This window comes from Aethalodelphis obliquidens, unplaced genomic scaffold (genome assembly GCF_003676395.1).
Source record: "Aethalodelphis obliquidens isolate GAN/ISIS:26980383/991018 unplaced genomic scaffold, ASM367639v1 scaffold1, whole genome shotgun sequence".
Taxonomy (NCBI): domain Eukaryota; kingdom Metazoa; phylum Chordata; class Mammalia; order Artiodactyla; family Delphinidae; genus Aethalodelphis; species Aethalodelphis obliquidens.
In genome coordinates this window covers 93,490,827-93,513,883 of record NW_020837945.1, presented here as the reverse complement: position 1 = coordinate 93,513,883, position 23,057 = coordinate 93,490,827, and the positions used below count along the sequence as shown (strand labels likewise).

General features: G+C 36.9%; 1 protein-coding gene across 8 annotated transcripts in view; it reads left to right on the top strand.

Moving 5' to 3' along the window:
• Nucleotides 1-22,381, top strand: part of ECT2 (epithelial cell transforming 2) — a 64,260-nt gene extending 41,879 nt beyond the window's left edge. For 4 of the 8 annotated variants that reach the window (XM_027111633.1, XM_027111650.1, XM_027111661.1 and 1 more), the window contains 6 exons: nucleotides 5,534-5,672; nucleotides 7,177-7,331; nucleotides 16,838-16,945; nucleotides 17,945-18,091; nucleotides 19,544-19,811; nucleotides 21,051-22,381. In XM_027111633.1, coding sequence (XP_026967434.1) covers nucleotides 5,534-5,672; nucleotides 7,177-7,331; nucleotides 16,838-16,945; nucleotides 17,945-18,091; nucleotides 19,544-19,810 — 816 coding nt within the window. In that variant the 3' untranslated portion in view covers nucleotide 19,811; nucleotides 21,051-22,381. The remainder of the gene's footprint in view (nucleotides 1-5,533; nucleotides 5,673-7,176; nucleotides 7,332-16,837; nucleotides 16,946-17,944; nucleotides 18,092-19,543; nucleotides 19,812-21,050) is intronic. The other 4 variants (XM_027111672.1, XM_027111698.1, XM_027111679.1 and 1 more) reach the window with 2 other exon arrangements.
• The last annotated feature ends 676 nt before the right edge of the window (nucleotides 22,382-23,057 follow it).

The following is a 23,057-nucleotide window of genomic DNA, read 5'->3' as shown; positions in this document are numbered from 1 at the left end:
CCACCAGGGAAGCCCTCCAGCTTTCTTTTGATTTCCTTTTGCTTGGAATATCTTTTTCCATCCCTTCACTTTCAGTCTGTATGTGTCCCTAGGTCTGGAGTGGGTCCCTTGTAGACAGCATATGTACGGGTCTTGTTTTTGTATCCATTCACCCAGTCTGTGTCTTTGGTTGGAACACTTAATCCATTTACATTTAAGGTAGTTATCGATATGTATGTTCCTATTACCATTTTCTTAATTGTTTTGGGTTTGTTATTGTAGGTCTTTTCCTTCTTTTGTTTTTCCTGCCTAGAGAAGTTCCTTTAGCATTTGTTGCAAAGCTGGTTTGGTGGTGCCGAATTCTCTTAGCTTTTGCTTGTCTGTAAAGGTTTTAATTTCTCCATCAAATCTGAATGAGATCCTTGCTGGGTAGAGTAATCTTGGTAGTAGGTCTTTCCCTTTCATCACTTTAAATATGTCCTGCTACTCCCTTCTGGCTTGCAGAGTTTCTGCTGAAGGATCAGCTGTTAACCTTATGGGGATTCCCTTGTATGTTATTTGTTGTTTTTCCCTTGCTGCTTTTAATATTTTTTCTTTGTATTTAATTTTTAGTAGTTTGATTAATTTCTGTCTTGGTGTGTTTCTCCTTCGATTTATCCTGTATGGGACTCTCTTTGCTTCCTGGATTTGATTGACTATTTCCTTTCCCATATTAGGGAAGTTTTCAAGTATAATCTCTTCAAATATTTTCTCAGTCCCTTTCTTTTTCTCTTCGTCTTCTGGGACCCCTATAATTTGAATGTTGGTGTGTTTAATGTTGTCCCAGAGGTCTCTGAGACGGTCCTCAGTTCTTTTCATTCTTTTTTTCTTTATTCTGCTCTGAGGTAGTTATTTCCACTATGGTATCTTCCAGGTCACTTATCTGTTCTTCTTTCTCAGTTATTCTGCTATTGATTCCTTCTAGAGAATTTTTAATTTCATTTATTGTGCTGTTCATCATTGTTTGTTTGCTCTTTAGTTCTTCTAGGTCCGTGTTAAACACTTCTTGTATTTCCTCCATTCTATTTCCAAGATTTTGGATCATCTTTACCATCATTACTCTGAATTTGTTTTCAGGTACACTGCCTATTTCCTCTTCATTTGTTAGGTCTGGTGGGTTTTTACCTTGCTCCTTCATCTGCTGTGTGTTTCTCTGTCTTCTCATTGTTCTTAACTTACTGTGTTTGGGGTTTCCTTTTCGCAGGCTGCAGGTTCGTAGTTCCCATTGATTTTGGTGTCGGGCCCAGTGGCTAAAGTTGGTTCAGTGGGTTGTGTAGGCTTCCTGGTGGAGGGGACTGGTGCCTGTGTTCTGGTGGATGAGGCTGGATCTTGTCTTTCTGGTGGACATGACTGCATCTGGTGGTGTGTTTTGTGGTTTTGTGGTGTCTGTGACCTTATTATGATTTTAGGCAGCCTCTCTGCTCATGGGTAGCGTTGTGTTCCTGTCTTGTTAGTTGTTTGGGATAAGGTATCCAGCACTGTAGCTTGCTGGTCGTTGAGTGGAGCTGGGTCTTAGCGTTGAGGTGCAGATCTCTGGGAGAGCTTTCGCTGTTTGATATTACATGGAGTCGGGAGTTCTCTGGTAGACCAGTATCCTGAACTTGGCTCTCCCACATCAGAGGCACAGGCCTGACACCTGGCTGGAGTACCAAGACCCTGTTAGCCACATGGCTCAGAAGAAAAGGGAGAAACAAAGACATAAAGAAAGAAAGAAAAATAAATTAAATGAAGTTATTAAAATAAAAACGTTATTAAAAATAAAAAAAATAAGAAGTAATTTAAAAAAAGAAAAGAAAGACAGAAGAGAACGACCAAAGCAAAAAAACAGATCCACCAATGATAACAAGCGCCAAAAAGTATACTAAAAAAAAAAAAAGCAGACAGACAGAGCCTTAGGACAAATGGTAAAAGCAACGCTATACAGACAGAATCACACAAAGAAGCACACACATACACATTCACAAAAAGAGAAAAAGGGGGGAAAAAATCTGTGTATTAAAAAAAAAAAATAGGAAGAGAGCAACCAAAGCAATAAACAAATCTACCAATGATAATAAACTCTAAATACTAAACTAAGATAAACATAAGACCAGACACAAATGAGATGCAGAAAGCAAACCCCAAGGCTACAGTTGCTCCCAAAGTCCACCTCCTCAATTTGGGATGATTCGTTGTCTATTCAGGTATTCCACAGATGCAGGGTACATCAGGGTGACTGTGGAGATGTCATCCGCTGCTCCTGAAGCTGCAGGGAGAGATTTCCTTTCTCTTCTTTGTTCCCACAGCTCCTGGAGTTCAGCTTTAGATTTGGCCCTGACTCTTCGTGTAGGTCGCCTGAGCGCATCTGTTCCCACCCAGACAGGACGGGGTTAAAGGAGCAGCTGATTAGGGGGCTCTGGCTCACTCAGGCCGGGGGGAGGGAGGGATAAGGAATGTGGGGCCGAGCATGCCACGGCAGAGGCCCACATGACGTTGCAACAGCCTGAGGTGCGCCATGTGTTCTCCCGGGGAAGTTGTCCCTGGATCACAGGACCCTGGCAGTGGCGGGCTGCACAGGCTCCCCGGAGGGGAGGTGTGAGTAGTGACCTGTGCTCGCACACAGGCTTCTTGGTGGCGGCAGCAACAGCCTTGGTGTCTCATGCCTGTCTCTCGTGTCCGCGCTGATAGCCGCGACTTGCACCCATCTCTGGACCTCATTTAGGCGGTGCTCTGAATCCCCTGTCCTCGTGCACCCCAAAACAATGATCTCTTGCCTTTTCGGCAGCTCCATACTTTGTCCCGGACTCTCTCCCGACTAGCTGTGGTGCACTAGCCCCTTCAGGGTGTGTTCACGCTGCCAACCCCATTCCTCTCCCTGGGATCTGACGGAAGCCCAAGCCTCAGCTCCCAGCCCCCGCCCGCCCCGGCGGCTGAGTAGACAATCCTCTTGGGCTGGTGAGTGCTTGTCGGCACCGATCCTCTGTGTGGGAATCTCTCCACTTTGCCCTCTGCACCCCTGTTGCTGAGCTCTCCTCCATGGCACTGAAGTTCCCCCCCCGCCCACCCCCCCGTCTCCACCAGTGAACGGGCTTCCTAATGTGTGGAAACCTTTCCTCCTTCACAGCTCCCTCCCACTGGTGCAGGTCTCGTCCCTATCCTTTTGTCTCTGTTTATTCTTTTTTCTTTTGCCCTACCCAGGTACGTGGGGGAGTTTCTTGCCTTTTGGGAGGTCTGAGGTCTTCTGCCAGCGTTCAGTAGGTGTTCTGTAGGAGTTGTTCCACATGCAGATGTATTTCTGATGTATTTGTGGGGAGGAAGATGATCTCCATGTCTTACTCCTCCGCCATCTTGAAGGTCTCCTGCACATTAGTTTTTAAAGTATAAATACAATGGAATCTTAGAGAGAAAGCCAGGTACAGTTACAGGTGCAATAAAATCTCACCAAAAATTTACTTGTGTTAAAGAGTTTTGTTGTTGTGAGGTTAGTGAAAAATGGTATTTTCATTTGGTCAGTACTGACACAAAACACAAAAGTAAAGGCAGTGAAAATACTGTACACAATTGACCTTACCCTGAACTGAGAAAGTTATAAAAAATCATGAGGCAGATAATTCTGAACTGCTTGTCTCCCCTGTAATGAGAGCTTTAGCCTGCTCTGCTTTTGAGAACAGGGACTAGGTAGAGTCAATTTTTGATCATATTTTATTTGAATCTGCAGTATCATGCTCACTGAGTACCATGTAGCTGCTTAGTAGTTGTGTTTGTTTGCTTTCATTAAAGCTTTTGTAAGTTTTTCCTGTTGACGTTCATAGGTCAGCTGGCTCCATTCATCTAATAGGTTAGGTTATCTGTACTTCCTTTGCTAATCCATTCTGGTCTTTATCCTCTTAATCCTTAGATAGTTGAGACTTACTTTAAATTTTACGTCCCTTTCAATTTTTGTGAAGTCTTCTACAACTGGCTCATTGACTTACCTTCCATTTTAATTCCTGCCATTGGTCATTCCTTGTAGCCTCCAAGTCTGTTATCTGATACCCTGGTTTCTCACTTCCTTCATCTTCCTGAATTCAGTGACTTTCTGTTCTACTCTCTCTTAGTCTCCATGTCAGAATCACATTAACTGTAACATTTCTATTTCTAACATTAAATTTGAACTCCAAATTTATAATTTGGACTTTTAGATTTATAAACTCTTATTCTTTAGCTTGTTTGTTTAAAAAAAAAACAAAACTTCGAGCAAATTTGGAATGAAGAGAATGATAAAAGTTATAAGCATTTAAAATAGATAAGATCTAAACTGACTTCGCTTAAACATGACAGGTGATGTATCTATATTTTGAGTTTTTACCTTGATGGACTAGCATTTGTATCATCAATATTAGCACTTGTCATTGTTTTTCCTTTTTAAAAATGAAACTTAGAATTATTTATTTTGCTTAGCTAAATTAAAAGTATATTCAAATAGTACAGTGGAAATAATTATTTAAAGAATCAGCTTTTTTCATATATTAATGTAAATGGGCCTTTAATATTTGATATGTATCATAGATCTGTGTCATATTTCTGCATCAATGTGAATATGATACTGACTGCCTTTTGATCTTTTCTCATTAGCCAAAACAAGCTATCAACAGTACATTTTTCAGCCTTACTTTGTCATATTCATGATGATGACCAGTCAATCTCAATTCATTAAGTAGCTTAATCTAAATCATTTTGTGTTAATGTCTTTCAGTTGATGATTATAACCCCCAAAGAAATGTTCTTTTAAAAAGGCAAAATAATATACTAGGATTTCATGGAAATGAAAACAATAAATTTAAAGACCTTATAAAATTCATAGAACTCAAATACATCATGAGTCACAGGGTCCTTTCTGATTTTGTTCCTGTCTTCTCCAGCATTACTTTACCTGTCTTCCTTTGCATGAGTTCCCAGTTTAGGTAAAGTTATATCTTAACATAGCACCTTGACTTTATAATTTGTATCAATTTTTAATGTATTATTTAGTTACTTTAATTTTCCTGTTTGTCAATAGTATGTAGGTATCATGAGAGCCAGAACCATTTCTGTATTATTCACTCCTTTATCCTCAGTGCCTTGCAAAGCATCTGAGATAATTGTGTATTCTGCTCTTACACTGAAATCAATTATCTTTTGAACCCAAGGCAGCAATCCCAGAGCAACTATTCCCCTTTCTGAATTCAAGGCCTTTTATTGAAGGTTCCTTCATCCTTTGATCCTGTTACTTCTCACAGTGCTTCGAAGTTCTTTCACACCTCTGGGATCTTTTCCATATATCCTGTTTTCCTGACTTTTGAGCTCTTCTCATATAAACATGAGCATTCCTGCTACATAGTTACATGTATGAATTTGTCACATAGTAACTGTTTCTTATCAGATAATAATTTTGGAATGACTGGTAGTTAAATAAGCTGCATATAGATTTATGTGATTAGTGCCATTTAACTTTTAAGCATTTGGTGTTTGTTTTTATGTTACTCACGATGACTTTTTTTTTTTTTTCTATAATCAGATAGCAAGAAAACGACACAAGGTTATTGGCACTTTCAGGAGTCCTCATGGCCAGACCCGACCCCCAGCTTCTCTTAAGCATATTCATCTAATGCCTCTTTCTCAGATTAAGAAGGTGCTAGACATACGAGAGACAGAAGGTATGGTCATTGGATAAACTATTGGCTAGATAAAAATAGTTTATATTCATTGAAAGTTTGATTACCTTATATATATTTTTTAAGCTGGTATATTATCTTTAAATATTGTTGGTTAGTTCTGGCAAAGTAATTGTTCTTATACTTCAACTACATCTCTAGGAACTGGGAGATTTTTAGTTCAAATGAAAATACTATCTCAGTCTGAAGGATATCTTCATCTCTTAAGGGACAGAGAGCTTTTAAGTGGTTACATGTCAAAATAGAGCCCATTCCCACACTAAAACTTATTTTTATTCCTTCAGAATCCAAAGACAATTGTAATCTATTACCTGTGCCCCACAGCTTATAACCTTCCCTGTTGCCAATGGCTGTATTGTTAGGGATACACTTAGGATATGACAGGAATAGATGTGCATGAGTAAGTACACCCAAAGTAACTATGGTAGACTCAACATGGGCTCAAATGTGTATTAAGGAAAGCTTTTACTCTATACTTTGGGAGTGTTAGAGAGGATTCTTTGAAGGCCTGAAATTGGGGAAAGTTTATACCTACTGGCGCAGTATCAGTTTTTAAAATAGTACCTAGTGATGTGCATGCCTGGCAATATTTTGCTTGTTTAGGCATATATTTTTACAGTGTAAACTGGTTCCATTACTGATCCCATCCTCAAATGATGGAAAGCTTTTAATTTATGAGAAACAATAAAAAAACCCTTGAATGGCAACTTACATTGCTATCTTTACTCAATTGTCAAATTCTGGATTTATTAAAGGTTACATAGAACATTCACTTAAACGATCTCTATATTTTTGGATTATAATTAGGGAAGACTTCATTGTTTAAAATAGGTTCTGTTTTACCATCTTGGTCATAATACATTTTGTAACAATTTGAGTATTTTATTTATTTGAACTTGATTTAAATAGGTTGAATTATTGAATTATTCTTACAATGTCACTTTATTTTAAAACTTAAATTCTAGAATTCTAAGAAATGATATAATCTAATTTTTTAAAACTCCATCAAAGAAAATATGAAATGTCATGGAAAATACTGCTTACTTAACAATATCATTGTTGGTTCCTCACATGGTACATACTATTATAATTCTTTCCAGTGTTTCAACTTAATATGATGCTATTCTTTGTCCAGTTAAAAACAGAGGGGAGGGCTTCCCTGGTGGCACAGTGGTTGAGAGTCCGCCAGCCGATGCAGGGGACACGGGTTTGTGCCCCGGTCTGGGAAGATGCCACGTGCCGCGGAGCGGCTGGGCCTGTGAGCCATGGCCGCTGAGCCTGTGCGTCCAGAGCCTATGCTCCGCAACGGGAGAGGCCGCAACAGTGAGAGGCCCGTGTAACGCAAAAAAAAAAAAAAAAGCAGAGGGGACAGAAAAGGTAGAGAAGAGATAATTTTTTGGAGTTTCATTGCTCTGAGGGAACTTGTGTTAAGTCTGTCATTTTCCAAGGAGTAACATTTAATGTTGTGATTATTCTGGAACCCTAGATTGCCATAATGCTTTTGCCTTGCTTGTGAGGCCACCTACAGAGCAGGCAAATGTGCTGCTCAGTTTCCAGATGACATCAGAGGAACCTCCAAAAGAAAACTGGCTAAAGATGCTGTGTCGACATGTAGCCAACACCATTTGTAAAGCAGATGCTGTAAGTTCTTAAACCACTATTATAATGAAAGTTTAAACTCCATGGTAATATACAGACTAAACGTGTACGTTTCTAATGACTTGTTAATTATGGATGAAGGAGAGTTTGTGTTGTGTTTATTGAGGAAAACTGATTTAAAAGTTGCTTTGGAGGAAATTTTTAAAAATATAGACACATGAAACATTTCTTTGAGTCCCTAGCTTACAGACAGGGCCTCATATATAAGGCCTCATAGCCTTACAGCTCCTTTGGCTCTGCTGTAGTGAAGCTTTTGGGACTTATAATGTATTTTCATTAGTGCTCTTTGACTTGGCTATCTGTGAGAGAGTATTTTGTTCTATTGTTCTTTTATCTTATTGAGAGCAATAGGTGAATTGTAGCAAGTTGCTTTTCCTGTCAGGCAAGTTGCCAATGCAGTTTTCTTAGTCCAATCTCTTAAAATCAAATGCCATTATGAATATATAACCATTTTTATCCTGTACAGATTAAAGTGAAGATATATGAGAAAATCAAATTCTTGAAATTAAATGACTCACCAGAAATCAGGTAGCTTGTAGTAGATCTTGGATGAAATCTAGGTCCATTAAAAGATAATTTGGGGGCTTCCCTGGTGGCGCAGTGGTTGAGAGTCCACCTGCTGATACAGGGGACACGGGTTCGTACCCCTGTCCAGGAAGATCCCACATGCCGCGGAGTGGCTAGGCCCGTGAGCCATGGCCGCTGAGCCTGCAGGTCCGGAGCCTGTGCTCCGCAAACGGGAGAGGCCACAACAGTGAGAGGCCCACATACCGCAAAAAAAAAGAAAAAAAAGATAATTTGATTTCTTCATTATATATGGGAGAGACATGTAATAGATATAGATCCCTTCATCTTTGCACAAATGACATAGATGGAGGAGAATGTATAGACAGATAACCTTTTTCAGTATAGTACTTGGACATTTCCTGTGGGAATAAAACATACAGTTTATTATAGTTAAATCTGATCTTAAAGACATTGAGGTATAATTATCATTGCTTATAAAGTAAATACTTTATTAAAAGTATTTACCTAACTGTTTAGAAAAATTAACAGACTTTTAAATTTTATGTTTTTTAATTGAAGTATAGTTGATTTACAGCATTGTGTTAGTTTCTGGTGTACAGCAAAGTGATTCAGTTATACATATATATATACACACATATTCTTTTTCATTATGGTTTATTATAGGATACTGAATATAGTTCCCTGTGCTATACAGTAGGACCTTGTTGTTTATCTATTTTATATATAGTAGTTTGTATCTGCTAATCCCAAACTCCTAGTTTATCCCTCTCCCACCCCTGTTCCCCTTTGGTAACCATAAGTTTTTACATTTTCTATGTCTGTGAGTCTGTTTCTTTTTCGTAAATAAGTTCATTTATGTCCTATTTTAGATTCCACATATAAGTGATATCATATGGTATTTGTCTTTTCTCTTTGTGATTTACTTCATTTAGTATGATAATCTCTAGGTCCATCCATGTTGCTGCATGGCATACTTTCATTCTTTTTCGTGGCTGAGGGGTAGTCAGTCCATTTTTTTAAACTTTTTTTTCTTTTTAAATTAATTAATTATTTATTTTTAGCTGCATTGGGTCTTTGCTGCTGCGCACGGGCTTTTTTCCTAGCTGTGGCGAATGGGGGCTACTCTTCGTTGCTGTGCGCAGGCTTCTCATTGTGGTGGCTTCTCGTTGCAGAGCATGGGCTCTAGGCACGTGGGCTTCAGTAGTTGTAGCTCGCCACCAGAGAAGTCCCTATTCCATTTTGTATATATACCACATCTTCTTTATCCATTCATCTGTCAGTGGACATTTAGGTTGCTTCCATGTCTCAGCAATTGTAAATTGTGCTGCTGTGGACATTGGGGTGCATGTATTTTTGAATTATAGTTTTCTCTGGATATATACCCAGGAGTGGGATTCCTAGGTCATACGATAACTCTATTTTTAGTTTTTTTAAGGAACCTCCATACTGTTTTCATAGTGGCTGCACCAGTTTACATTCCAACCAACAGTGTAGGAGGGTTCCCTTTTTCTCCACACCCTCTCTGGGATTTGTTATTTGTAGACTTTTTAATGATGGCCATTCTGACTGGTGTGAGGGGTACCTCATTGTAGGTTTGATTTTCATTTCTCTAATAATTAGTGATGTTGAGCATCTTTCCATGTACCTCTTGGCCATCTGTATGTCTTCTTTGGAGAAATGTTTATTTAGGTCTTCTGCCCAGTTATTGATTGGGTTGTTTTCTTGTTATAGAGTTGTATGAACTATTTGTATATTTTGGAAGTTAATCCCTTGTTGATTGAATCGTTTGCAAATATTTTCTCCCCTTCCGTAGGTTGTCTTTTCTTTATATGGTTTCCTTCCTGTGCAAAAGCTTATAAGTTTGATTAGGTCCAATTTGTTTATTTTTGCCTTTATTTCTATTGCCTTGGAAGACTGACCTAAGAAAACGTTGGTACAATTTATGTCAGAATGTTTTGCCTGTGTTCTCTTCTAGGAGTTTTATGGTGTCTTGTCTTATATTTAATTCTTTACCATTTTGAGTTTATTTTTATGTATGGCGTGAGGGTGTCTTCTCACTTCATTGATTTACATACAGCTGTCCAGCTTTCCCAGCACCAGTTGCTGAAGAGAGTGTCTTTTCTCCATTGTATATTCTTGCCTCCTTTGTCAAAGGTTAATTGACTGTAGGTATGTTGGTTTATTTCTGGTCTCTCTGTTCTGTTCCATTGATCCATATGTCTGTTTGGGGGCCAATACAACACTGTTTTGATTACTGTAGCTTTGTAGTATTCTCTGAAGTCTGAGAGGGTTATGCCTCCAGCCTTGTTATTTTTCCTCAGGATTGCTTTGGTAATTCTGTTTTTTTTATGGTTCCATATAAATATGAGAACTATTTGTTTTAGTTCTGTGAAAAATGTCATGAGTAACTTGATAGGGATTGCATTAAATCTGTAGATTGCTTTGGGTAGTATGGCTGTTTTAACAATATTAATTCTTCCAATCAAGAGCATGATTTCATTTCTTTGAATCATCTTCAGTTTCCTTTAACAATTTTCTAGTGTTCTCAGCATATAAATCTTTGACCTCCTTGGTCAGGTTTATTCCTAAATATTTTGTGTGTGTATGATGTGGTTTTAAAAGGGATTTTTTCTTTTTTTTTTTTTTAACTTTCTGATATTTCATTGTTAGTGTAAAGAAATACAACAGATTTCTGTATGTTAATCTTGTATCATTACCTTGCTGAATTTATCAGTTCTAATAGTTTTTGTGTGGAGTCTATAGGGTTTTCTATATTTAGTGTCATGTCATCTGCATGTAATGACAGTTTTACCTCTTTTCCAATTTTGATACCTTTTATTCCTTTTTCTTGTCCATTGCTGTGGCTCAGACTTCCGATCCTATATTGAATAGAAGTGGTGAGAGTGGGCACCCTTGTCTTGTTCCAGATTTTCGCGGGGAGGCTTTCAGCTATTCACCATTGAGTATTATCTTGGCTGGGGGTTTGTCAAAACAGCTTTTATTATGTTGCAATATGTTCCCTCTATACCCGCTTTGGTAAAGTTTTTATCATGAATGGACATTGAATTTTATCAGATGCTTTTCCTGCATCTATTGAGATGATCATGTGTTTTTTGTCTTTTCTTTTGTTGATGTGGTGTTATCACACTGATATTTGTATGTCGAACCATCTTTGTGACCCTGGGATGAATCCAACTTGATTGTGGTATATGATCTTGTTTTTATGTGTTGTTGGATTTGGTTTGCTGATATTTTGTTGAGAATTTTTTCACTTATATTCATCAAAGATACTGGCCTTTAATTTTCTTTTTTGGTATTGTTTTTGGTTTTGGTATCAGGGTGATGGTGGCTTTTAGAATGCCTTTGGGAGTGTTCCCTTTTCAATCTTTTGGTGGAAGAGCTTGGGGAGGGTTTTTATAAGTTCTTCTTTGTATGCTTGGCAGAATTCCTCAGTGAAGCCATCTGGTCCTGACTTTGGTTTGCAGGGAGTTTTTTCATTACATATTGTATTTCACTTCTAGTGAATGGTCTGTTCAAATTTTCTTTCTTCTTCATTCAGTTTTGGTGGGTTGTATGTTTCTAGAAAATTGTACATTTTTTCTAGGTTGTTGAATTTGTTGGCATATAATTGTTCATAGTATTGTCTTGTGGTTTTTTAAATTTCTGTTGTACTGGTTGTTATTTCTCCTCTTTCATTTCTTATTTTATGTGGTTCCTCTGTTCTTGATGAGCCTGAAGAGAGGTTTGTTGATTTTGTTTACCATTTCAAAGAACCAGCTCTTTTCTTTTGTTTTTTAATCTATATTTTATTTATTTTCTCTCTGATCTTTATTATTTCCTTCCTTATAAGAACTTCTTTTGCTGCATGCCATAGATTTTGTATGGTTGTGTTTTTATGTCATATGTTTCAAGGTATCTTCTGATTCCCTCTTTGATTGCATCATCAACCCATTGGTTTTTGTAGCATGTTTTTTAGTCTCCATGTAATCATTTTTTTCTCATTTCTCTTTTTGTGGTTGATTTCTAGTTTCACGCCTTTGTTGTCAGAAAAGATGCTTGAAATAATTTCTATCCTCTTAAATTTGTTCAGGCTTGTTTTTTGTCCTAGTATGTGGTTTGTCCTAGAGATTATTCCATGTGCACTTAAAAAGAATGTGTATTCTGGTTTTTTGGGATGTAATGTCCTGAAAATAGCAATTAAGTCTAACTGTTCTATTGTATCATTTAGGATCTCTCTTGCCTTACTGATTATTATATCTGGAAGATCTGTCCATTGGTGTGAGTGAGGTGTTAAAGTCTCTTACTATTGTATTCCTGTCAATTTCTCCCTTTATGTCTGTTACCATTTGCTTTTTGTATTTAGGTGCTCCTATACTGCATATGTTAACAAGTGTTATGTTAACGAGCGTAATAGCCTCTTCTTGTATTGACCCTTTTATCATTATAGAGTGTCCTTTATTATCTTTATTACATTAGTTTTAGAGTCTGTTTTGTCTGATAGGAGTATTGCTAGACCCACTTTCTTGTCATTTCTGTTTGCATGAAATATCTCTTTCCATCTCATCACTTTCAATCTATGTGTGTCCTTCGCCCTAAAGTGGGTCCCTTGTAGGCAGCATATTGTAAGCTTCTGTTTTTTTATTCAATCTTCCACTCTGTGTCTTTTTATTAGAGAATTTAGTCCATTGACATTTTAGGTAATTATTGGTAGATATGTATTTATTGCCATTTTAAATCTTGTTTTCCAGTTGATTTTGTATTTCTTCTTTGTTCCTTTCCTTTTGTTTTTCATTTTGTAGTTTGATGGTTTTCTTTTGTATTACGCTTTTGTTCTGTTCTTTTTGGTTTTTGTGAATCTGTTGTATATTTTTCATACTCGCTTCCCCCACATTTTATGATTTTGATGTCCTCTTTTACATCTTCATGTTTATTCTTTTCGTGTTCATTGTAGTTATCATTGCTTTCACAAAAATTTATTTTTTTAATCTGTATACTGGCTTATTTAAGTGATTTACTTTCCAGTTGAGATATTTCTCTTTCCTCTAGATTCTTGCTTCTTTTCTATTTAAAGAAGACCTTTCAACACTCCTATTAAGATAGGTTTAATATTACTGTATTCTTTTAGTTTTTGCTTGTCTGAGAAATTCTTTATCTCTCCTATCCTAAGTGATAATCTTGCTGGCTAGAGTATCCTGGGTTGCAGCTTCTTCCCTTACAAGACTTTGAATATATCTTGCCACTCCCTTCTGGTCTTCAATGTTTCTGCAGAGAAATCAGCTGATAGCCTTATGTGGTTTCCCTTGTAATTAACGCTTTGTTTTTCTCTTGCTGCCTTTAGAATCCTCATATCTTTTAACTTTTGCCATTTCAATTATAATATGTCTTGGTGTAGGTCTGTTTGGGTTCTTCTTGTTTGGGGCCCTCTGTGCTTCCTGTACCTGGGTATCTGTTTCCTTCTTTATATTTGGGAAGTCATCAGCCATAATTTCTTCAAATACATTTTTTTTTTTTTTGCAGTACGTGGGCCTCTCACTGTTGTGGCCTCTCCCGTTGCGGAGCACAGGCTCCGGATGCGCAGGCTGAGCGGCCATGGCTCACGGGCCTAGCCGCTCCGTGGCATGTGGGATCTTCCCGGACCGGGGCACGAACCCGTGTCCCCTGCGTCGGCAGGCGGACTCTCAACCACTGCGCCACCAGGGAAGCTCCAAATAAATTTTTGATCCCCTTTTCTCTTTGTTTTCCTTCTGGGATCCCTATTATGCATAGATCTGGATACTTTATATTATCCCATAGGTCTCGTTTATTGCTTTCCTTTTTTTTTTTTCATTTGTGTTTCTGTCTGCTGTTCTGATTGGGTGATTTCCATTATTCTATATTCCAGATCACTTATAAGTTCTTTTGCATTATCCAGTTTGTTGTTGATTGCCTTGAGTTCAGCTTTTGTTTTGGCAAATGAGTTTTCTAATTTAATTGCCTCCTTTTTATAGTTTTTAGTTCCTTTTTACAGTAATGTGCATTTCTATTGATAGACTTGCTTAATTACTTCAGTATTTTCATTACCTCCTTTTTGGACTGGGATCTGCTAGACTGCAGATGTCTGTTTCATTGTTCTTTCAGGGGAATTCTCTTGGTCTTTTAATTGGGAGTGTTTCCTCTGCTTCATTTTACTTCTATTTCTCTGACTCTGTGAATTAAGGAGAAATAGTTATCTGCTGTGGTCTTGAAGGGCTGTTTTTTGTGTTTCCCTGTGTAGCCCTCGTGAGTGTAATATTTTTGTGCAAGGGCTGTTTTTATTATGGATGTCTGCCACATTTTTCTTTAGTGTGTGTTAGCCGTTATCCCCTTGATAGGGGGTATGATTGTTACCGTGATGACCAGAGCCTGCACTGATGTTGAGTGTGGCCTCCTCTTTGCTCTTTGGTTGTCACAGCTCTGTCAGGGGCAGGGTCTGCACCCCAGTTGTTGGAGTAGATGCCACCAGCTCTGTTTCTGGACTGGTGTGAGGTAGTTGGGCTTGAATGCCCCTGCTGGGAGAGGAACCCCTGATTATTCCTCTGCAGAAGCAGTCTACTGGGAAGTCGCTCTGTGGTTTTGCTTGTTACCTGTCGTGTTGACTCACCAATGTATACTGTCTTTGGCACTGCCCTCAGTCCCACCTCAACCATGGGAATTCAGACAGTAAGCTGGGGTATCTCTCAGGTGCTGTGCTCACAAAGCCACTAGCATAGATCTTTTGACATGGAACCACTGAGTTCAAGCACTGGTATACCATGGTCGTGCACCTGGACTGGGTCAAGCATCTGGACCCACCGTAGGAGCTACTGAGTCAGCCCAGACCCTGGCCCTGGCTCTGTGTGTGAGCACCAGCAGAGCCTGCTATCGCCAGACCTGCCCCAGCCACAGGAGCGCCAGTAATCTACTCCGATGTCCTGCAGGCACTGGGTTTACAAAGCTGTCTCAGATGCACAAATCCACAGATATCACAGCTGCTGGAACACTCAGATTTCAACCCTGCTTCTGAAGTTGTGCGGCCGCTGGCCATAGGCTAGGGTTTCAGCCCTGCCTCCATGTGTGGGCAGCTCACCCAAGCTTGCTCGCTCCCAAATCACAGAGGCAGAGCCTCACCCTCTGAGCACACCGAGAATGAGGCTGCTATTCCAGGCCCCGCCCCTCCCTTTGAGCTTGCAGGTTAACAATGGGACATCAGTGACAGACCTGGGCTCCTTCTTGTGCGTGCCCCTGTTTGCAGCTGTGGACCACACTCCAGCCCCTTCAGGCTGTCTCCATGCAGCCAATGCCAGTCTTCTCAGGTCTGTCCTCTGAAGCCCAAGTTTTAGCACTAGCCCCTGTGTGTACCAGCAGATGTGGGTCCTAGGCTGGGGATTGCAGTGAGATGGCCAGGGCCTTCTGTGCAGGTCTATGTTCTTCTTGTTGCACACTGGCTGCAGCACTCTCCTCCAAGCTTCTGAAGCTCCCTTTCTCTCCCCACTGATCTCCCCTGCTGGTAAAGCGGCTTCCCATGGTGAGGGAACCTTTCCTCTTTCACAGCACCCTCCCAGGGGCACAGATCCCATCCCAATTCCCGTTTTCTTTCTTTCACCCTACCTGTTAGGTGGTCATCTTTCTTGCATTTTGGTTTTATGAGATCTTCTGCTGGCATTCAGCAGGTATACTATAAGAATTATTCCACATGTAGATGTATTCGTGGTATATTTGTGGGAAGAGGTGAGTTCCACTTCCTTCTATTCCACCACCTCCTCTGGCCCTTGATTTGTTTGTTTTTTTAAATTTCTGTGGGGGGCTTCCCTGGTGGCGCAGTGGTTGAGAGTTCGCCTGCCGATGCAGGGGACGCGGGTTCGTGCCCTGGTCCAGGAAGATCCCACATGCCGCAGAGCGGCTGGGCCCGTGAGCCATGGCCGCTGAGCCTGCGCGTCCGGAGCCTGTGCTCTTCAACGGGAGAGGCCACAGCAGTGAGAGGCCCGCGTACCGCCCAAAAAAAAAAAAAAAAAAATTTCTGTGGGCCAAGAATATGTTGTTATAAATAAAGGATTGTTCCACAAAAAGGTTCATAGAAGGAAATACAGTGCTAGTGTGTACAACAGAGTGCTGATGAGAAAAGAGATGCAGACAGCTTTTTGTAAAGCCAAAAAACTGCTCATTATAAGGAAGAATTTTTTCTCATAGTTCTAGATATCCATATATAAAATGGATTTCTGCAGTATAGTGATTGCCTATTATAGAGATTACTCCTGCATTTATCACAATGCCTGACTACATGGCTTATGCAGTCCTTTCTAAATTTATAACCATGATTCTGAAATGTAAACGGTTAATGGAAAAATTTCCTTGAAACAAAATCTATTGAATTACTAGCCACAGGATGGCTAATAATTCTAGAACTGAAATATAAACAGTTAATGAAGATATTTCATAAAGTAAAATTAACCACAAGATGGCAGCAAACATTTAACTATATCCTGATTTATACTGTGTTAAACCACAGAATTCTTCCCAGTTGTGAAATTTTGTTACTAAGAAATGTTTGTAAATTCAGATATTAGGCAACTTCAGTTGAGCTCTTTCCTACATTTCAAATATTATGCATAGTAAATTTTTTAAAAGCCCTGAGTCAGTGTCTTATCATTTGAGAACTTTTGCCATGTTGAAGAGGAAATATTTCTATACTCACACACACACACACACACACACACACACACACACACTGTAAAAAATATAAAAATCTGATTCTTCGAATCAGTTTTTGTTCTTCTGTTATATACTTTTTGAGGCCTTAAATAAATTTCAGAGTAGAAATTATATCAAACCCATCAGAAATCTTGAGTAGCTTCATTTATATATGCTCCCTATGTGAGCATGTAAGTTCTTAAAGGTTTGATTTTAGGAACAGTTGTGTATCTTTATTTTGTTTATTTTAAAATAAAAATATTAATTTTCAACAGGAGAATCTTATTTACACTGCTGATCCAGAATCCTTTGAAGTAAATACGAAAGATATGGACAGTACATTGAGTAGAGCATCTAGAGCAATAAAAAAGACTTCAAAAAAGGTGAGTCTTAGTGAAATTATTATTCAGCATATCTCCAAAATGTATTTTTCAGAGTATATTAAAATAGTATTGCCATAGACATCAGGTAGTGTATAAAATAAAGCTGTTTTTGGTTCTAGGCAATGGCCTACAGAGATAATAGTTTAGCTCAGTGAATTCTTTGGCACAGTAATTATAACAAATTGTTATCCTTCCCATTATAGTTACTATGATACTTCTGATGGTGTTTTAGGTATAGATACGTGTGCATTCATGTTAGAAATTGCATTTAACATGAATTGCATTCATGTTAAAAATCAGATATTTTTCAGCAAAGGGCACACAGTAGAGTCAGGAAACCTGGGATCTATTCCTTACCGTAAGTGTGTTTCAGACTTCTAATGATGAAGATAGCTTTGTTACTTACCTTACAGTATTGAAGTTGTTGAGGACTACACAAGAATGTTGGTAATAGGGCTTTTTAAAAGTAGAACTAGACTTTTAATTTTACAGGTAAAATTTTGCAACTGTAGTCTACTTGCTAGGTTTATAAGTCTTGGTTGTTGTTTTCCTTGCCTTTGAGGGGAGGCTTTATACTTTAATCATCATTGTATCTCTGCATTTAACATGTATGATGTATAGTAGATAAACATGTTAACAATGATGATTCAAATAAACTCCTACACTTTTTCAATTAAAGAAATTGAGGTTTAAGTGACTTTGGATCAAAGATCTCACAACTAAATTGTAGCAGAATCAGATAACACCCAGGTTTCTTCTCTCATGCCAAATTTTCCCTCCCACTTTCTCCTGCTGGACTAGTGTAGGTGCTCTATGAAACCAAGATGGAGTAATCTACAATGTACTACATTTTCTCACTGCTTTGTCCAAAGAGATTCTAATTTTGCTATATACTTTTTATAGAAAAACTTTTGGTGTGAATTTGGCTTTGTTTACATATAATTGTTCTAATCAGTTAGATTTGTCTAGGTTTTTTAATTAATTGTAATTTAACTCTAGGTTACAAGAGCATTCTCTTTCTCCAAAACTCCAAAAAGAGCTCTACGAAGGGCTCTTATGACATCCCAAAGTTCAGTGGAGGGAAGAAGTCCTTCTAGCAATGATAAGCATGTAATGAGTCGTCTGTCTAGCACATCTTCATTAGCAGTAAGTGATTTTGATTTAATGGGCTAAATGACTCCAAATTTATGAAGTTGGTGTGGAATTTGTTAACTTTTTAAAGATGGAAATATTAATATCTCCATCGATTTTTTGGATATATCTAAGCATCTGACCTCTTTACTGGGTCAGGTAACTGAGAAAACCTCACTTAATGAACTAGAGATTTACTTAATGTGTAGTTTGATATGAAATTTTATTGGGATTGAGTTGTAGATCTCTAAGAAACATGTTTCAATCTGGCCTATCACTTTACTGATGTAAATAGCTATGGTTCTATTTATAGATTGGCTCCAGTAATATAGCAGAGACTGAGTTTTATTTCTTTCATTATTTCTGTGATGAATATATAATCTCTGAAGCTGTGAATATCAAAGGATGATATGGGTTCTAAATTCATGTATATATTTTTAAATGTTTCCTGAGCAATCCAAATTCCCAACAGTGTCAGAATTTTAGTCATTTAATTAATATTAAGGGCATTTCTAACATTTATTATTATCACTAAATAGTGATGTATCTGTCCTTTGTAAAAATTATTAACCTTACCTACTAAGGTTAAGAAAAGCAAGTGACTGTCACTTCTTAGCTGTATGTCCTTCAGCAAGTTTCCTATTCTCTCTTATCCCCATTTTTGCAGATGAGAGAAAAGAGGTTAATAGTACTTACCTATGGTGTTATTAAATACACACACACACTCACATATAATGTGATTTTGTACTCAAAGGCAGTTTGAGTAGTGGTTAAGAGCATGAACTCTGGAACTCACATGTTCAAATCCCAGTTCTGCTATTTACTAGCTGTGTGACTTTTGTCAGCTTATTAGAGATCTTCCTGTTTCAATTTCACTGTCTGTAAAATGAATCTAAAGTAGTAGTTGTAAGGATTAAATAAGTTAATATACACAAAGGGAGTGCTTTGGTGTTTTATAAATGGTTACCTTTAATCGTTAAAGTTTATACAGAAAAGGCACATAATGCTTAATAACTTATTTTTTTATAAAGCTAGTTAAGTCGTTAGTTAATATACATCAAAGGTTACAGCTAATATGAGTATGTTTATACAGAACTTTTAATCAAGATTAACCTTCCAGTGAGAGAGAAATTGTACTTAGTTGATGATATAAATTTTTGCAAAGAAATTTGATTAATGAAAAATATATTGAAATTGACAAAATTTAGCATTCATTTACTAAAATCGGACTGTAAGCTTTCTGAAGTCCAAAGTACTATCCCTTGTTTATTTCCTGCATTTATAGTAACTATTATAAACATTGCTTTTCAAATGAAGATAATTGGATTTAATAGAAGAATTTTGGAAAATTAATATATATTATTTATGGTTTTGTCAATTTTATGTAGACAACATAAATAAGAAGTACCTAAAATATCTTTAAGACGTTCATGTCCTCTTCTCAATTGCCTATTTCTGTTCTAACAGATTACCCATTCTGTTTCCACAAGCACTATAATTGGATTTACTAAGCATGGTTATGTTCAGCGCTCAAACTCTACTGGTGGGCGCTCTCAAAACTCCTGGTTTCGATCTATACGTCATTCTGCCTCACGAGCTAGTTTTTCAGAGATGCTAGAAGGAAATACTGAGTTTTCAAATTTCAAAAAAAGTTCTATCCAAGTCATCTTTGACATTTGTGAAGAATTAGGAGATATGCCAACCAGTAATGGAAACAAGCCTCGTGAAATTTAATGTGAGCTTATTAGCTATTTGAAGTTTGCATTTGTGAAAAAAGAAAGTATTTTTCTCCACTGAATTACTTATTAGGTGGGTGGGGACTTTTGAATTCACAACTTTATAACTGCTTTGAATTCACAACATAGGCTTAATAGAGTTTCTTTGCTTATTGGCACATAAAGATATGTTTGCAAGGTAATTTACTCATAAGTCCAGAAAAAATCAGTCCCATTAGAGATTTTCTTATTTATGAAAATGATTATTTAAAAAATAGTAGTAATTGTCCTGTAAAGTGGATTTATATTACAGATCTGATTCTTAATCTTAGATATATGACATTTATGTAAAATTTATGCTTTTAATATGGCAAATCGTAAAGGTTTTACCTGAGGAAAATGTAAACTATTATACTATCTACTTAAATCATTTCTTTGCTATCACTTGAATGGTAATACTTTACCAACCTAGCTCTTTAAACACTTCATTTTATTTACTACCTAGTTGATGAGAACTTATAGCTAGCTACCTTGCTGGCTCTAAGTTTAGTTGCAGTTAGCCATTAATATCTGCTAAAATAAAACAGTACCTTTATAATTTGTTTTGATTTACACTCCCTCTTGAGTGTTTGGTATTCATGTCTATGTTTCTTTGTTATTAAAAATCTGATGATATTTAACTTTGACACTCTGAAACAATAAGTTTAGACAGCTTAGTATATTAATAATCTCTATTATCAGAAGCACTGCTGTTTTGCTAAATTTTTACATGGAGCAAAATCATACATACACACAAACACAGACATATAAATATGGGTTGCATACATAATATAAAAACTCTTTCGTAGTTTATGACTTTTAATTTAGAAAATTATTTCCCACGAAGTAATTTTACTCCTCTTAATTCTGCTTTATGATTAAGTTAAGAAGAAACCACTAGGGTTTGTCTTTTTAACCTCAAAACTTATACTCTAATTTATAATTTTAAAAACACCTGAAACACTAAGCATATATCTGTTTCAACTGAGTTCATATGTAGTAAACTAGCCTATCCATTTGTTTCTTGTTTTCAGAATGCTAAAATAGTTTTAATTATGTGTTCTCCCCACCCTTCCCCCTAATTTTATTTAGAGTTTAGATTTTTCAGATGTCTTGTTATGATAATTTGTAAAATGTAAAAATGACTTGTATGATACTAAACTATATATTACAATTTTTAAAAGAAAAAATTTTAAATACACAATATTTTGTCTTCACAGGGCATCCCATCTCCTTCCCTTGTCAGCCTTCCTTCCTTCTTTGAAAGGAGAAGTCATACTTTAAGTAGATCTACAACTCATTTGATATGAAGCTTAAAAAAATCTTATTTTGTAGAAACTTTTAAACCTCATATTCAAATAAGAAACTGACTTAAATGGTACTTGTTGTTAGCACTTGGTGAACGCTGGAAAGAAGGTAACACTAAACTATGCCATTTTATTTTCTTCTTGAAAGAGTAAGATTAACCTCTTACATTTTTTGAGTTAATTCATGTAAAAAATTATATTGATTTTGATGTAATTTTTCTCTTTGTTGAATGCAATTGAAGACCAATCATTTAAGTTATTCATGATATTAGTAACTTTGCCACGTGATGCAGTAAATAAATTTTATTGGCTGACGCCAAATACTGCTGTGAATCTCTTTGTATAGTGTCCATGAATGAATTTTTGGAAATAAATATCTGTGTATCTCAATTTGTTCAGAAATTAAGTGATACCACAGTACTTACTAGATAAAAACCTGCATAGATCTCTGAATAGTGGGTTCTTGGTCCACATGTGCTATTTAAAGTAGTTATTTAACTGCTCCTTTTGCAGTTTATTTTATAAATAAAGATACAGCATGTGGATTTTAAAAGATTTGCCGCTATTAACAAGAATAACAGTTAAAGGAGATGGTTTCAAAATATGCTTGCAAATTGAGATAAGGGCAGAAAGATTAGAAAATAATGTATATTTTGCACAAACATGATACTGGTGTGTACTTGTAGCTGTTTAAGGGACGATATACTTATGATGATTTTAGCCACTAGCAAATCTTGATTTAGTTTGGTAGTGTGTGGAATTTTATTTTGAAGGATAAGACCATGGGGAAATTGTGGTAAAGATTGTTTATATTCTTTATGAAATAATTCTAAAGTTGGCTAACCTGCTGTAAAATACATAGATATGTGTATGGTCAAATTTTTATCATGGCCTCATAATTAAGTGTAAAACTGAAATACATTTATTTGCTTTTGTAAAATACTTTTCAAACCCTGATGTTATCTTTCACAGTAGTCTTTTTTTTTAAGTCAGTAATACAAATTAATCAAGTTCCTATGAATAAATGCATTTTTATTTCCTACCTGTTTAGGGAGTACTGCAAATGTTTAATTGTCACTTAACAATTTTCAGTTATCAGTTATAATAGTTTAACTGACTATATAGATTTTTGTCTATGCCACATATGTACCACTTTTAAATAGTAAATGATCCTTTATTGCTATATTTTAAAAGCAGTTGTATTAGGAAGAACTTTGTAAATAAATACTTAAAACTCAAGTATATTTTATGTTTCATGTTTTAAACAGTTCTTTCAGACAAATTTTCATAAGCCAGTATGAATGCTTATATCAGCCTTTGCTCTGTTGTGTATTTGCTTGCATGTTTGTTGCTTATTCCTCCCTCTATTAGTATTTGTAAGCATTATGTATACTGGGCAATGTGTAAGTTAGGAGTCGTTAATCTAGAATCTACTTTGCAGAATGGAGGTAGTGAATCCTATGATAGTTTATATAAAAGTTTGTGTTTATGTGCATGTATGCATTTTTTCTGGCAGAAAATACACAACTTTTATCATTGTATTGGGATGGAGGGAGCTATGGTTGCCTCCAAAGATGTGGGTTTTCCAGGGAGAGGAAGTGATGTGAGAAAAGGCATGAACTTGGAAATGTATTGGATGTTCACTGGCAAAGTGTAGCAGGTAGTTAATTTTAACTTTAAAGGGAGCTTTAAAGTCAATGTGGGAAGGTACTATTACCCAGGAGTGTGGATGCAGGAAGATGTGAGCAAATTGGAACTCATTACTGCAACAGAATACCACAATTCTCACAGACATATTTCTAGAGGAATGTAACTTATTAATACTGATACAGGAAGAAATAGAACACATATAAATGTTCCTATAAACACTATAGAAATGGAATCCACATTTAAAATTATTCCTAGAAAAAAATCACCAGG